The following is a 17,616-nucleotide window of genomic DNA, read 5'->3' on the forward strand; positions in this document are numbered from 1 at the left end:
AAAAAAAAAAAAACTACATAACAAAAAAAAAATATATATTTAATTATAATATACGTGTATATATACACACACACACACACACACACACACATATATATATATAGAAAAGAAACTATCACTATTAATTACAATGACAGCAAGTAACACATTCAATTAAATGTTTATTAGAAAGTAGAAATAGTATTTTCTTGTAAAATGTACTCCAATGCAAACTTTTATTTGCTTCTTTAAAAAAAAATCCACAGTGAATGTGTATATGTTTAAAAAATAATAATAATATAAGATAATATAATGTAATATATCTTTTTAACTTAACATTTAACAGCAAAATATTTCTTTTGGGGAGAAATATAACCTGGATAATTTTTCACGAGATCGTTTGTAAAGATAGGCGGTAAAGCTATTTAATCATGTTCTCAAATATCACCATGCTACCAAATCATGTTCTTTACAAGATTTGTGAGATTCGCTCATGCAAAACATTTGCATTCATGCGAGCATCCAGTGTTAAACTAACAATAATCACAATGCGCATGAAATATCTGAGCCTGTTGAGCTCAAAAGTGAAAAAGCTAGAAAGTGAAACCCGATTACAGTTTCAAGGACAGGCAATTAATTTTGATTGCGAGGGATTGGCCTCAAGGGAGAGATCTCAGAGATCTGTGAGGCACGTGGCTTAGAAATGCTGAGTGTATGTGTGTGTGTGTGTGTGGAGAGAAAGAGAAAGAGAGAAAGACTGGGGGTTGATTGTAAACTCAAACCTTGACACCAGCCTAACCATGACACAGGAGCCACGGCCCTCCCAGCCCAGCGGCCGGGCCCTCGGGGCCCTGCTCCCATTACAATCTTGCACTCAATTGTCTGCTGTGTGTGAGAGGGCTCAGGGGGCAGATGCACTCTATATCATACCTGTCAACAGGCGCGCTTAGCACAACCCTGCATGCAGGTACACACACACACTCACACGGCCGGGGCTGCAACATGACACCGAGCGCAAGACTGGGTCATCTTAGCCAGAGACTAAGACTCTGGAGCTGACAGCAGGAGCTGAAATCTGGCCAAAAGGCATTGGCAGTGCCATATCACGAACAGTCGGGTGCTGGGAGGGGTCAGAACGATACCCGTGACCGCTCTGTGGAAAAAAAAAGTGTGTTACTCAAATCACGTAAATAGGAATCTGCTATTGAAACTCTCACTGTACTCTGAGAGGCGCAAGTTCCCCTTTCACATCGAACTCAGCACTGCCGATCATCTGTTTTGAGCCTTCGTGTGAGAAAATCTGTGATTAATTCATTCACGGTCTTGGCTCAAACTGCACATGCGGTCACAGAAAATAGCGGGATTTAATTGCATGCATATGATTCTCTCTGGCAGATTAATTAATGCGGTTGAAATTGTGAGATAGGCCTAAACTCTGATTCAAATCCTTTGAGAAGACTGAAGTGCTGAGTTCATCTGTTTCAAATGTAGTGTAAAATGATATAGATTTGGGGACCACATGGACAAAACATGCAATTCCCTTAAATGTATTTTTATAATATGGTATCTTAAGATTTTTCCCTTTACAAGCTATTTCTTTTTTCTCTCCATTTTGTTATAATAAGCTGATTGCATAATAAGTCTTCCAGCATGAGCGGAATGAGGTGCCAAAATCATGAGAACAGCGACATCGTGTGGTCAGTCTAATAACTGCAGCTCTTGTTTTAGTCCTGAGTGACATGAATAGAATAGAATAAAATAGAATAGAATAGAATAGAATAGATGCAAGTTGTTAAAACAAACAAAAAGGTACAATAATAATGTAATTTATAAAAGAATTTGCAGCTTCATTCTGGAAACTGCTAGGAAAAACTCTTGAATTGTTTTTGATTTATGGAATATTTGAAATCTGGCATCTGTGCAACATGGAGCAGACATTATCTATAATTGCATTCAGGGGACGTTCTCGTGTGTGCAGATATCTGGGCTTAGCTGAAAGACATCCATGTATGTGTCAGAATACATCTGATACACTTATTTTAAAACTAAGTGTATCAGATGAAGAACACCAAAACCATAAAAAGAATACAAACCTTATATTGTCGCAGTCATGTGTTTGCTGTCTTCTTGTTTGATCAGTTAAAGTGTCTCTATCTTCTTAGATAGCCGGATGCCTTTGTCCTCATAGATATGTATAGGTTGCCACATTTAAGCGCTCCAGACACGTCGATATATCCGTCATCTTGGAACGGTCAAAGTGACATCACTCACAGTATCACAAGATGCCACAACATTGTGCAGCATCTGGTTGTAAAAACTGCCAAATTTTAAATGTCTGAAGAAACTGAATTAACGTTCACAGGTAAGAATGTGTTGGTTTGGGTTTTAATGTTTTTAAAGTGAAAGTGACGTGACATGAGGCCAAATATGGTAACCCATAAAATTTGTGCTCTGACTTTGACCCATCAAAGTGTATACGCACACCAGTGAGTAGAACACACACACTCTCTCTCACACACACACACACACACACACACACACACCTGGAGCAGTGAGCAGCCATTTAACGGCAGACAAACATCACCAGCCATCATCCTGGACTGGAGCCAGGAGCCAGAATCACCCAATCGCGCGTGACCGTCTGAGGTTAGCAGGATGTTGTCAGGCTTAATGTTTCTACAGGAGGAGAGATAAACGTTCAGTCATGCTATATAACATTCTATGCACTTACATGATTCAAATTAACAAATTAATACACGTTTAAAGTTCAAAGTTTTGCTCTTTTTACATTGACTATCAATCTACAACAATTTCTCAAATGTTTATTACTGATAAATTTAACATTCACTTCAATGGTATTGACTTTTATTTGTAAACATCATACTTTTTTCACTTATTTATGTTAATATCATAAAACCAGCCAGCTAAGCCAGTGGTATCTCTGACAGTGTCGTGTAAACGTGGCACCTTTGGAAGGCCTAAATGTCAACAAAGAAGCATGTGAAAATAAAATTGCATTGTAACCCTTTTGAACTTTCATAAAAAAAAAAAAAAAAAAAAAAAATTCACAAAAACCTAACCGTTCGTTTAAGTAAAACAAATTAAATTGGGGGAAATCTCATTATGAAATAAATCTAATACACATTTGCCACAATTATTGACACTTTTATTCAATTTTTTTTTTTTTTTTAATTTGCCAAGATAACAGCTCTGAGTCTTTCCTACAATGCCTGATGAGTTTGGACATCACCTGACAAGATCAGAGACCATTTTTCTCCAGAATGCAGCATAGTAGGCTATAACTTGCAAAATATGTTGCATTTGGGTACTACGCTTGAATGAATGTTTCACTTGTATTTCTCTTGCTCTGTCAGTCTATACAAACTCTGAAGCAAGGCTGATGCATTGTATTATGTTTAGCCTTTAAAGTGATTGCAAAAAATGCGATTTTACTAGTCCAACCAGTTCCCTTGTGGCCTTAGATTGATCAATAGCTACTAACTTGCGATTCGCGAACAAATGATTCTTTTGAACAGTGATTCAGTCCAAACGATTGTTTGCGAAATTACTTTTGGTTTTAACGGTAACGTTAAAGCTGCTGCTCATACTGTTAAGAACAGGCTAATGGGCGAACAATATCACAACTTGACACAAAAAAATTAAACAATATGGCGCGCGTGCAATACTAAGATATCGGCGAGTCATTTGAACTGATTCAATGAAAACTGTCCGAACAAACCGATTCGCTAAAATGATTCAATGCTAATATATTGATCGCTAGAAAGACAGAAACATTTTCTCTGTAATATATTTCGTCGAACAACATGTAATATTTTCTATACCTGTTTCCTTAACAAATATTTAAGGGATATTTGACTGCATAGAAAATGCACGTTTTCTCTCTTCCTCGTTTCAATTCCTATAAAACTCGCTGAACCAGATTTCACGGGACAGGTGCCTTTTTAAAACGGCAGAAGACGGTCCGCTGAAAGAGGAAGAGAGGGTTATGATTATATCTCCATTAAAAGTTCTGTTAAAGCTTTATGACCCACTATGGCAGTAAACTTGAGTAAAAACGGACCCGCGCTCACAGACGCTTATAATGAAGTGGTGAACGGGAGAACGAGCACAAACTGGTAAGAGCTACGTGTTACAAATCATACTGCAACATAGTCCACTATCGAAAATGGATGAATGAATGATATTTTCTAAGAGTAATTAGACAGTTTAACCTACTAAATTCATAAAATGTAGCTTCAAATGAGGCATTTCTCTTTAACATAACATGCAAATTACTTTTAAAGAAATCCAGGTATACATAACTCAGGCTCAAAAGGGAATTAATGGTTATTTGTTTAATCTGTGGATGATTTTGCAGGTTATAGATGTTTGTTGTCATTTGTAATCTTCAGTCATTTTGTAACAGAGGGATCCTGCATACAAATAAGTCTTATTTTTTGATTATAGGGTGTTGTTCACCTATGAAGGAAACAGTAATGACATTCGGGTTGCAGGGAAGGGAGGTGAGTGAATTTGTTTCATATAAGATCTTAAAGAATGCAGGTAAGAGTGCCAATAAAGTGATGTCATTCTTTCTCCCTTTTTTTGTCCTATTGGATGAGTCAGCAGCAGTTCACAGTTACAAATGCTTGTGTGTTTTCTCTGAATGTGCCATAGATGGTGGGCTTGAAGAAATGGTGGAGGAACTGAACAGCGGCAAAATCATGTACGCCTTCTGTAAAGTGTTGGACCCCAGCTCTGGAGTTCCCAAGTTTGTGCTCATCAACTGGGTACGAATTGACAAAAATGTCCAAAACCAAACGTACTGATGAGAACTAGCCTACTTTATTATGTAAAGTGAAAAAAATACAAATTCTGTCAACCTTCAAGATCCTAATAGTACCTCAAGATCCAAACTAGACTTATCTTCAAAACACAAATTAAGATTTAAAAGAAACCTGAGAAGTTTCTGTCCCTCCATTGAAATTCCAGGGAAGATCCAAAAAGGTCATAAAGGCACCATAAAATAAAAGTTAGGTTTTGATCATATAAATCTTATAAAGCGACAGTATCTCTTTGCATAACTTGGATTAAACTACTTAATTCATATGAAACTATCCCTCTCTCAATTTCTGTTTTACAAATCATCTATTTGGTTTCAGACTGGCGAGGGAGTCAAGGACGTTAGAAAGGGTGTTTGTGCCAATCACGTTCATTCAATGGCCAATTTTCTGAGGGTGAGTGTAAGACGCAGCTTTCATTTTGTAGTTACATTAGGGTCATGTAATTTAATTCACAACAAATTCCTCAATTTGAATGTGTATTTTATGAAAGGGTGCCCATGTGACCATCAACGCTCGATCAGATGATGATGTTGAACCTGCTGCCATCATGGAGAAGGTGTCCAAGGGCTCGGGCGTCAACTACAACATCCACAAAGAATCAAAGCAGAACAATAACTATGAATCTCCGGGACGTGTGGTGAGAGAAGCGATGAATTATGTCTATACCTCATATTTAGAGAGGCTTTGAATGTCTGCATGTTTGCCTTCTTATTCCAATGTATTTGTTCCCACAGGGTTCTGTTTATAAAAAGGTCAGTGCTTTAGCTGAAATCCAAAGTACGGATAGAGACAACTTCTGGGCTCAGGCTGAGGTGAGGAGACGCTACGGTAAAACACAATGCTTTTATCTCCTCATCTACTCTTTGTTGTCTTGACACGTTCTCTTCCATCTCCTTTATCAGCAAGATGAAAAGACTCGCCGTCAGGAGGAGCGCAGGAAGGCAAATGAGGAGAGGCAGCGTCTGGAGAAAGAACGGAAGGAGCGGGATGCTCGAGAGGCAGACGAGAGAGAACAAAGGCGGAGGGAGAAAGAGAAAGAGATCAACCAACAGAGGCAAGTGATTTCGTGTCTGTCCTATACATAACATCAAAACAGTATATACACTACCATTCAAAGGGGAAAGGGCAGTGGTGTGTGGCCAAGTATGGTGACCCATACTCGGAATTTGTGCTCTGCATTTAACCCATCCAAGAGTGCACACACTTAGTAGTGAACATACACCCGGAGCAGTGGGCAGCCAATCCCCAATCCAGTCTCACCTCAGTCGTTGTATTGAGGGTGGAGAGTGTGTTGGTTATTCACTCACCCACCAACAATCCCTGCCGGACCTGAGACTCGAACCCACGACCTTCGGGTTACAAGTCTGACTCTCTATCCATTATCCATATCCAGCCTCAGAAAAGTTTGGGACCAGAAATATATTTATACTCTTAATCAGCAAGGACACATTAATCTGATCAAAAGTGACCTTTTAATGTTACAAAAGGTTTGTTTTTCAAATAATGCACTTCTTTTGAACTTTCAGTGAATCATCAAAAAATGATTTTCCACAAAAATATTAAGCAGCACAACTGTTTTCAACATTCATGATAATAATCAATGTTTCTTGAGCAGCAAATTAGCATATTAGTATGATTTCTTAAAGATCATGTGACACTGAAGACTGGAGTAATGATGCTGAATATTCATCTTTGCGTCACAGGAATAAATTACATTTTAAAATTATATTGAAATAGAAAACAGTTATTTGAAAGTGTAATAATATTTCTCAATATTACCATTTGTACTATATTTTTGATCAAATAAATGCAGCCTTACTGAGCATGAGAGAGCTTTTTCAAAAACATAAAAAAAAACTTACTGTGCTCAAACTTTTTAAGTTGCTTTGGCTATATGTGTCTGTTAAATAACTTCCTCCTTGGTGTTTCACAGGCGGTTTGAAAAGAAACAAGAGGCAGAGAATAAAGAACAGGAGCAGAGAAAATGGGTAAAATGATGACTTTCCTTCAATACATCTGAACATTATAAAATCATATTTAATATATCATGTTAGTCACTCTTGATTCCCTCACTTGTTGTTAAGGAGAAAGAGCAGAAGGAACAGCAGTCTCCTGTCAAAGCAGGAATACTGCGATCTCAGTCTGTGCAGAAGGCCAATGTGAGTTCACCTTTGATGAGTCAAAATAAATACAGCACAAGTGAGCACCCACACCGACAGTGTCTTTGGATCTCAAAGTATATTTCCCATTGATTTTCTCCTTAGAGATTTCAAAAACTCTTTAGTAAAGAGTTATAAGCCATGTACAAAACCTCAGAGATGAATCACTGGTTTAAAGAAAATCAGACCATTTTTATATGATCAAATGAAATACGCTTCCCACAAAGCATTGGGAATTGTGTAATAAAATATTAAAGAATTGTATAATATAAAAATATTAACTTACTGTGCCAGGTTGTAAGTTAAAAAACAATATATTTTAGGTTTTTATGCAAAGTTGTTATGCTTATCAGGTATTTATTTGATAATATATAATGAAAGTACAGTAAAAACAGTAATATTCTAAAATATTATTACAATTTAAAATAATGGTTTTCTATTTTAATATTTTTTAAAATGTAATTTATTCAGTCTTCAGTGTCACATGATTATTCAGAAATCATTCTAATATGCTGATTTGCTACTCAAACATTTAAACAGTTGTGCTGCTAAATATTATTGTAGTACGTTCAAATCATGTATTTTTTGTGGTACATTCAAACCATGACACCTTTTTTCAGTATTCTTTGAGGAATAGAAAGTTAAAAAGAACAGCTTTTATTTAAAAATATAAATAATTTACTGTACTGTCACTTTTGATGAATTTTTCACATCCTTGCTGAATTAAAGTATTCATTTCTTTCACACAAAAAAAACAAAAACTTTGAACAGTAGTGCATATAATCAATTGGTGCTCAAGGCAGGAGGATTGTCTTGGAGGATTTACACATTATCATTAAAAAACAAGTTCTTTAAGGAGAAAATAAATGGGATTTTACTCTGTTGTATGTTAAAGAGTAAGTAAGAAAGGCCATAAAAGAAATGAAAAAACAGCCTATTCTACCTTTTTTCAGGAGGCAGCATCAGTCATCTCTCAGCGTTCCATCAATCCCAGGGAGCTGTTCATGCAGAAGGAGAGAAGTTTGGCCAACTGTGCAACACCTTCTTCAGCCACTCGACCAGGTAAAGAAAACTCCTGTCCAACAATTCATCAATTTCTGACAAACCTCATATATAAAACATGCGCACAGTCCCAAGCCTTTTATCCCAAAATTCAGAAATTCATGTCTTTTCCCTCAGGTCAGCTGAGAAGCCCATTTTTTTCCCAGCAAGCAGTCAGTGCAGAAAACCCTCCCAATGAAAGCAGGTCTCAGCCCTTATCTCCAGATTGCCCTGCTGCAGCCGCATCAGTTTCACATGTACCAGCTCCAGTCTCTCCTGTGCACGAAACTACTGCTTTCCCAGTACAAAAGGAAGGTGAATAAAACCACCAATCCTCTTTGTTTCTGTGGTTTGACATTATATATCAGTTAAGTTATAAGTTGCTTTATTTCTGTCTTTCAGACCCCTTCTCTGATGATCCATTTGTATCTGAACAAGCCGAGGGTTTTGAAGATGAATGGGATGGTATGTTTTCTCTCTGTGACGCTTATTAACGTGTGTTATAATTATGTGTGAAATCTTATTTACTGTGTGCAGATTCAGGTGAGGAGGGACCGAGCCCTGATGCTGGGAAGCAGCAACATTATGATGTAAACAACATCTACACGAGCGTGCCCTCACATGACAGTCTTTATGAGAACGTTAACCTGGTTGGTACCTTATCATGTCATCCAAACCTTATTAGGACATATTTTTCAGTAATAATAATACTTCAGCAGGGTATAAAATGTTATGTACTGTAGATTTTGGTGTCAAATAAATACCATTATTTATTGTATAATTTGTAGGATTTCCAAACCCATGCTGGTGAAGAAGAGGAGACGGGTGAAAACCAGAACATCTGCGCAAGAGCACTATATGACTACCAAGCTTGTGAGTGGTTTAATTCTAAAATATTATCGAAGATATTTTCTTTTCTTTATCATAAATTAATCATATATAAATATTTAAAAGTTGAATTAATCTAAATATTATCAAATTATATATATATATATATATTGCACGCCACCTGAGACTACAATTCCCATCATCCATTGCACTAATGACACACACAGCTGATTGCACTGATCACACACCCTACATAAACCATGGACTTCCTCTTCCTCTCTGCCGAGTATTGTATAGTGTATATCCTAGCGATAGCTACTCTACGGAGCCCACTCAGTTGTTATAGCCTTGCCTTGCCTATTTTCTCGTGTTTTGATATCTGCCCGTGTTTCCTGGATTAACCCTTTGCCTTGCTGTTCGGACTCTGTTTGCTCCTCGTTTGGATTATTGCTCGTGTACTTGGATAATCCCTCTGTCTTGCCCTGTTGTATATTGTTCGCCGATCACCGACCTACGCTTGCCTTACGATTACTCTTTGTCTTGCCTCGTCTATGTCTGTTTGCCGTTTACCGACCAATGCTTGTTTCATGACCACGCCTTTTAATAAAGCCTTGCAAATGGATCATCGTGCCTCACGTCTCGTTACACCTACAGTATAAATTCTGGGTATCTCTTGTTCTTGTTGTTATTTAGAAAATAAATTACTTTACAGTATCTTTTTTAATAAATGAAGATGTGGTAATCAATTAATGCATTGTATATTCTTCTTTGTTTCTCATTTAGCGGATGACACAGAGATCACCTTTGACCCGGATGATATTATCACAGGGATCGAGATGATAGATAAGGGCTGGTGGAGAGGTTACGGTCCTGACGGTCACTACGGAATTTTTCCTGCTAATTATGTTGAGCTTCTTTAAGTCTTCAGTAACCAATCAGATGCAATATCATGTGACAAAATGATTGTGTGTGTGTGTGTGTGTTTAGAGTTTAGAGTTTAGAGTAAAATTTAGAGTTTAGAGTAAAATTAGTTATTAAAAAGTACAGTACTGAATGATTTCCATATTAATGTATGGTATTTACAAGATAGTTTGTACAAAATAGGTAACACTTTATTTTAAGGTGTCCTTGTTGCATGTTACATGTACTTACTATTATAATAACAATTAATTATGCATAATTACATGCGAGTAACCCTACGCCAAATTCTAACCCTAGGTACACGTGGGCCCGGTTTCACAGACAGGTCTTAGACTAAACCAGGATCAGGCCATAGTTCAATTAGAACATTTCAATAATTTTTTATAAATGTGCCTTAGAAAAAAAACATTACTGGTGTTCGTCTTGAGACAAAACTAAGGCACTGATATATTTTAAGATCAGTTTATTTCAGTTAAAACAGCTAAGACTTACATTTGTGACACTGGACCACAAAACCAGTATTAAGTCAAAAATGTCCCCACTGAAACCCATTAAACAGCTATTTTTAATTGCAATGCTGTTTAACTGTAAAATGATGCAATTTTTGTTAATAGGCTTTCATTCTGTTGGCAAGGCTTCAAAATTAAACTTTTTACCATGGTGCCATTTTTTTCAGGTTTGGTCTATTAAAGCAAATATTCACTTTATTCCTGTTTTCTGCTTCTGCATGTTATAGAAGCAATTGGATAAATAATGAAGCTATAATTGTGTGGGTGTGTTGGTATAGATGTGTGTGTGCTTGTAATATTTGAGAAAGAAAAACTACTGTAAATCACAAATCCAAGCACTGTGTGCACCAGCAGAGTTTTGCTGGCATCTAATGGGGAAAATATGGTACTGCGCCCAAACAAAACCTTACTGAAAGCTCATTTTCATTTGAGATATCAACCTCAAATTTGGAACACAACTTGTTTATGGCTTTGATTTTCTAGCAGGTTTAGAGTTCAACATGTAACATAAAATATATATTGTATATAAAATATGGTTCATAAAGTATTTTCATAAATGTAAACTTCTATAACTTTTTTTGGTTTCATTTTTTTTTAACCTTTTTTTACTTCAATGATAATCTGCCATGGGTCTTCTTTAAAATGAGACCAAACTAAAGTCTGTGCTCCCAAGCTTCTAATTTTTATGCACTAGGTACACAAAAATGTTCCTCTCAGCGCCTTTTGGACAAAAATGTCCCCATTGAAACCCTATTTTTAATCGCAGAGCCGTTTAACTATAAAATTATGCAATTTTTGTTAATAGGCTTTCATTCTGTTGGCAAGGCTTCAAAATATTTTTTTTTACCAAATGGTGCCATTTTTTCAGGTTTGGTCTATTAAGGGTCTATAAAGCAAATACTTGCTTTGTTCCTGTTTTTTGCTTCTGCATATTATAGAGCCAATTGGATAAATAACGCAGCTATAATTGTGTGGGTGTGTTGGTATAGATGTGTGTGTTCTTGTAAAAATTGAGAAAGAAAAACTCTACTGTAAATCACAAATCCAACCACTATGTGCACCAGCGGAGTATTGCTGGCATCTATTGGGGAAAATTTGATACTGCGCCCAAACAAAATTTTACTGAAAGCTAATTTTTTGAGATATCAACCTCAAATTTGGAACACAACTCATTTAGATTTATGGCTTTGATTTTCTAGGAGGTTTAGAGTTCAATATGTTACATATATAAAATATTCATAAAATAAAATATTGTTCATAAATCATTTGCATAAACTTAAACCTGTATAACTTTTTTTGGTATCACGTTTTATACTTTTTTTTACTTCAACAATAATCTGCCATGGGTCTTCTTTAAAATGAGACCAAACTTAAGTCTGTGCTCCCAAGCGTCAAATTTTTATGACCGTTTTTTTTTTTCTTTTTTTTTTCTTTCTGACATGGTCATTTTTGTCCACTCTGGACCTAAGTGTAACTTTTTTTTTATTATTATTGATGCACAAGGGTTAAATGTATAATTACACAATAACAAGGACACCTTAAAATTAAGTGTAACCCAAAATACTAAACAAAACCATGAAATGTCAAAACAACAACAACAAAACAGGGATTCATGGTCATCTCATAATTATCATAATCATGGTCAACTCATAATTTGACTTCAAATGAACACATACCTAATGAAAGATTTTGTTTTAAGAAAATCTGAAATTATTTTTAGAATTTTACATCAGTAGCAGTAATTGTGGCTAAAATAACCATTAGAATGGAACGTTTTTGTAACTAAAGCTTTTTCTGTTCGATATCCATCGCCATTCACTTCACATCAGAGGGTATGGAATACATAGGTTGCTGACGTCTAACTCACGCGACGTTTACAGAAACGCCTCTTCGACGTCATCAACCCGATTCTGGCAGTTTTTGGAGAAGAGGAAGACATGGCCGCAAGGTTACTACTGAGAAGCGCCGTCCGGGCCGTTGTGACCCGCAGGGCCTCTCCAGCGGTCGCGCTGAGCAGAGGGATGGCGGCGGGAGGTCAGTCGGGGTGTTTTTAATCATCGAAACGCGCCGCAGCATCATTTAAGAGGCAGTTTGAACGCGTGCCAAGGACGCGATGCCTTCCGCGGAGGTCGATGCGCTTACCGCATCGGAAGTCTAAATGGGAAAACATATGTTTAAATATAATTTTTCATGGGATATTTTACGAGATTGTGTTGTTGTGGAGTTTTAATGTGGATTGTTGATGTATATATTGGGTTGTCTTTAAAAGGAAAATACAAATTCGTTATGTTGACTATTAGCATATAGGCTAGTCTACAAATACAGAAATAGACTCTGAGTTGCTGGCCGGAATGAGACTTGATTAAGTCTTTTAATTGTAATTTTTCACGCAGGTATTCCCACTGATGAGGAGCAGGCTACTGGACTGGAGAAGAAGATTATGAATGCTATGAAAACAGGCACAGTATGTATTATGATCTGTCAGAAAGCTGTCAAATTGAATGTTTATGCTTAATCAAATAAGGTCAAATTCACACACAAATGAAATTGTCATTATTTGCTTACACTTACATAAATTGACATGTTTTTTTTCCCATACAACTTAAAAGGTCATGTCTCTAGGACTCCGCAGAAGACACAAGTTTTCAATTAGACTTTTAAATTTGGTGCATTTGATGGCCTCATGTTAAGTTTAATGTCAATGTCATTGTGAAATGACATTATAGTTCTCACTTGCAGAAAGCCTTTGTGACCAAATGTCATTAATGTCAAACTTAATGGGTGCCGTATTTAATATAAACATAAAACACGCATACATGAATCTTGAACATAATAAAAATGTAAAAATAAAATGAATTTATTTTCCTGTTATGGAAATTAGCTGCTTAAAGGTTCATTTTTGTGTGTTCCACACAAACGAAATACAGGCTTGGAATGATTCCATGACACAATTTTCAGTTTTTGGTGAACTACTCATTGATGTTTAATATTTATGCATTTTGAAGCATTGCATTTAGGCTGTACATTTTATCAGGTGATGTTTTCCCTGGGAATCAAACCCATGACCTTGCTGTTGCCAGTGACATGATCTACAGGAATTTTAGTCCTATAAAGGATATTTCAAATGGATTCCAGGATATGCATATTATTAAGTCATGATCTCTCTGGGAATTAAACCTATGACCTTTTTGTTGCCAACGACATGCTCTACAGGTCATTCTTTCTTTCTCTGGCAATCGAACCCATTACCTTGGCATTGCCAAAAACATGCTATACAGGGTTTCTAATGCTTTCAAGGACCTTTCAAATGAATGTCAAGGATATATATGCATTCAATCGTGACCTTGGTGTTACAGGGATTATAGTCCTTTAAAGGACGTTTTAAACAGACTCTAAATTGACTGACTTATTTCATGTTCTTCCATCTCCCAGGATCCTTTCAACATGCTGAAGCCCAAGGAGTATGCAGGGTCAAAGTCAGACCCCCATATTGTACCGTCCATCACCAACAAAAGAATCGTTGGCTGTGTCTGTAAGTTAAAACTCTTGATTCTAGGTACTTGATGTTATAGTTCATTTTGTTAGAGGTTGTATTAAGCACATGTATGCGTGTCTGTCCAGGTGAGGAGGACAACACGGCTGTGGTTTGGTTCTGGCTCCATGAGGGTGAAGCCCAGCGCTGTCCTTCATGCGGCTCTCATTACAAGCTAGTGCCTCATGAGCTTCCTCACTGATCCTGCTGCCTCCATCGCAGCGTCGCATCCCAGAATTCCAGAGACGTCTTGACCTCATTCATGTTTGTCTTTTTGCAAAGAAGTACAGCAGATGTAACCTGCCCTCCTGGTGTGGGACACAACATTTTAACAATTCCTAAAAAACAGTTTACTTAAATTATTGGAGTGTACGTTTTGCATTTGGTCTGGTTACACCTATTAAACATGCTTACTCTGATTTTGACTCTTGTGGTTTAACTCAGATTCATTAAATTCTGGTTAAAAATCTGGACATGATTGACTGAATTTGTTTCTCATGACCTTAAAAATATTTAAATTTAATGCTTGAAATTAGTTTTGAAGACAAACCCAAATTGTGCCATGTGTATGAATTTCTTTACAAACCTTTAGTATTATTCATCTACTATTATAGTGTAAGTTCATTTTAATGTTGTCGCTTTCCATTCTAAATTTAGTTAGGTCATTTTGTAGTAGCGTAGTAATTTCATTGTGCTTTTGTCATTATCATTTTTAAAAAATATATATTTCTATAATTTAGATTTAATTTATTTTTCAATTTTAGTAATTCCAGCATTTAGTTTTTTTAATTCCATTATTTCTCATTTAGATATTTCAAAATACATTTTTCCAGTTTAGCTGATTTATTTTGTTTCAATAAATGAAAAGTATTTTTTTTTTTGTGGGATGAATAACATGGTCCAAACTTTTTACTGCCATTTTACATCAATTTTGTATAAAATGTCTTTTTTGACCTTGACGTCCCCTTGATGATTGGTGCTTTTCTATTTGTATTGCAGTTCTAGAATTTAGAAAGGTTGATGTTGTTTCATGACTTATAGTTTTACTTTATTTTTTGTGTTTTTATTAAACGGCCTAATTCCTTTCACATATGGTTTGCCATAAAGGTGTCCAAACTCCCAATAGGAAGTTCATCTGTTTCTGTATTTGCGCTTTCTTCCTGTGTCCACAAGGGGTCATTTGTTTTTAAGAATGAGAAATGAAGAGCCTTTGGGAAGAATGCCAGCATAGGTGCCATAAAGCAAGATTATGCTCTCACTTTATTATTTCTGTGTTGCCTTAAATGTCAAATATCTAACATACAACTACAGTATTTTATGAAATAATCTGCTTTGTGTGATAATATTGTGAAGTCTTTGTAATTTACTCTCCATATTAGTTCACACAGTGTCTTATAGTCCCCATTTTTAAAAAATCTTCTACTGCAATTGACAATGCAACAATATATTTTAAATATGTTGTGTTACAAGTGTTAAATATATGTTAATACTTTATTTTCAATATTATTCCTATCTTAGTGTTAATTATAAAAATGCAGATTGCACATTATTGATTTGTGATATATCTGTAAGTCTAGGCTAATATTCTCTCTTTTAGAATGGCTGAGCAAATTGGTTTTATGTCTGCTCTTCATATGACAAAAAATACATTTTAATCTTGATTGCCTAATAGTTATTAGCATAATGGAATTCATCTCCTGTTTACTGCACCTACCTACAGTATGTTAATCGTTTCATAAGCATTGCAGGCACACATCACTTTGTTTATTGCTTTGAAAGTCATTATAATCAATGCATCAAGAGATTTCTTCACAAATGTGAAAAATGCCCTTAGTGGGTCATTTATGCCTCCTGTCTTTTTTTTTTTTTTTTTTTTTTTTTTTTTTTTTTCCATTTCACTGACAAGAAAAACTGAAGTGAGATGTTATGTGCACATAATTGCCAACATTTGCTGAGGCAGACTGTGAGGAAATGCAACACAGAGACATTTGATGGAGATCTTATTTCCTGTGCATTGCTCAATTGAGCTGTCAGACATTGTGACGAAAATTTTCAATGCATTTTTTTCTTTCCCACAAGAGTAGAACTGGCAGTCTTTTATATTTGCAGTAGATGAGATTGTTTCTTCATCAGAACAAATTTGGAGAAATTTAGCATTACATTACTTGCTCACTAATGGATCCTCTGCAGTGAATGGGTGCCGTCAGAATGTCCACAAGTAACCCACATGACCCAACATCTTCTGAAGTGAAAAGCTGTGTTTGTAAGAAAAGAAATCTACCATCAGTAACACTTCCTCCAGTGAAAAAGTAAGAATCAAACTCATCTCGGATGACCTGAGGGTGAGGAAATTTTCTGCAAATGATCATTTTTGGGTGAACTGTTCCTTTAAGTGGGTTTAAAAACTTGCTTACTTTTGCACACAGAATTCCATCTTATTTTAGGGTGAAATATAACATAATATCACTGAACTGTACAAAAAGAGGTTGTTGAGAAAAGTTCAACATCAAGGCACCATGATGCACTGAGATTTTTCAGTTCACTCAACAACTGTCTTAATAAATTATTCATGCTGCAATGCATGCTGGGTGCTTACAAACCCTTAGCAAACCAGCAACTGTTTTGTTTGTTCAGACCTCGCAGACAACTGTCAGACAACAACCAGATTTGTTAGAACAATATTGGGGAGAACACTGTTTGTCTAACGTGTTTTTATGTAGATTATATGCAAAGTAATTCTTCGGCTGCATTTGAATGACAATAGAGCTATAGCTTGCTACATACTTCACAGTATATACTTTATACTCCCTACTGTTTTATAATAGTAAGTGAAACAGTATGCATTTCTCCACCCTAAATGGTTTTAATAGTAGCATTCTAAATTATCACATGACCACACTACATTTGTTACATGAACTCATCATAATGTATGTGATTAATCCAGCAATTAGCTAGTTATTTTCATTTGTTTTATCATTTATTTTGGGGTATTTTTTGTGTAAATGTCATAACATTCATGGCCCAATGAAATAATGCCTGCACCCAAATGTGCATACTATCTATCCTAAATTCTATGTGAAAGTAGTAATTTTCAATACTATTTAGGGCAGATAGGGTGGATAGTATGCACATTGGGGTGCAGGGAATGACTCAGAAAGGTCAATGGAAATGGAAGGTCAAGTTGAGCGCACTGCATTGTGAGATATAGTATGCCACACACTAAAGCTTCGTCTGAAATCGCATACTTCCCTACTATATAGTAAGTGAAAAACAGTATGTATGGCAAGTAGTATATCCAAATTATTACTATTCATAAAGCATCATCCAAAAGAATCCCAGCAGGCACACAGCATTATAAGATGTTAATATTTGGTTCAATTTCAGTTGCAACGTCGGGTGACCAAAATTCAATGTCAATTCAACATCTAATGTCAATGTTATTTTGATGTCCAATACCGATATCAGCTGATGTTGATATTTGTTGTTTTTAGGTTGAGTAACCAAAATCCAATGTTAGGTCAACGTTAAATTGGCGTCAAATACTGACGTCAACTCGATTTTCATTCTCAACCAAAATGCAATGTCTGTCCAACGCCAAGCTGACGTTATATTGACATCCTGTGCCTGCTGGGATTGGACTTACTGTTTCCAAAATTCTGAAGTGCACATCTGATGGACATTTTCCAATGAGGCCACAGAAGAGGAACTGTGAATTTCATTGAATCGACGAAATTGACACTGGTCACATGACAATGACTACATGATGGATGGATGTACATCACTAATTCATATTATATAGAACA

The 17,616-nt window shown here is 36.1% G+C and overlaps 2 protein-coding genes and 1 long non-coding RNA gene across 3 annotated transcripts in view; all 3 read left to right on the forward strand.

Annotated features, from left to right (window-relative positions):
* The window catches only part of LOC306866153, a 527,798-nt gene that overhangs the window by 323,525 nt on the left and 186,657 nt on the right, over positions 1-17,616 (forward strand). The gene's annotated exons all lie outside the window — the stretch shown is intronic.
* On the forward strand, positions 3,711-10,851 carry LOC306865728 (drebrin-like protein B). The gene is made up of 15 exons (XM_079410490.1): positions 3,711-4,115; positions 4,447-4,502; positions 4,657-4,769; positions 5,142-5,216; positions 5,314-5,460; positions 5,558-5,635; positions 5,726-5,877; positions 6,757-6,811; positions 6,908-6,982; positions 7,936-8,044; positions 8,162-8,338; positions 8,426-8,488; positions 8,561-8,673; positions 8,812-8,896; positions 9,635-10,851. Exons 1-15 carry the CDS (start codon positions 4,033-4,035, stop codon positions 9,769-9,771), a joined length of 1,518 nt encoding a protein of 505 aa, XP_079266616.1. The 5' UTR covers positions 3,711-4,032; the 3' UTR covers positions 9,772-10,851.
* Positions 12,172-14,946, forward strand: LOC306865729 (cytochrome c oxidase subunit 5B, mitochondrial-like). The gene is made up of 4 exons (XM_079410491.1): positions 12,172-12,315; positions 12,675-12,745; positions 13,714-13,813; positions 13,903-14,946. Exons 1-4 carry the CDS (start codon positions 12,219-12,221, stop codon positions 14,013-14,015), a joined length of 381 nt encoding a protein of 126 aa, XP_079266617.1. The 5' UTR covers positions 12,172-12,218; the 3' UTR covers positions 14,016-14,946.

Source organism: Barbus barbus (genome assembly GCF_936440315.1).
Source record: "Barbus barbus genome assembly, chromosome: 47".
Taxonomy (NCBI): domain Eukaryota; kingdom Metazoa; phylum Chordata; class Actinopteri; order Cypriniformes; family Cyprinidae; genus Barbus; species Barbus barbus.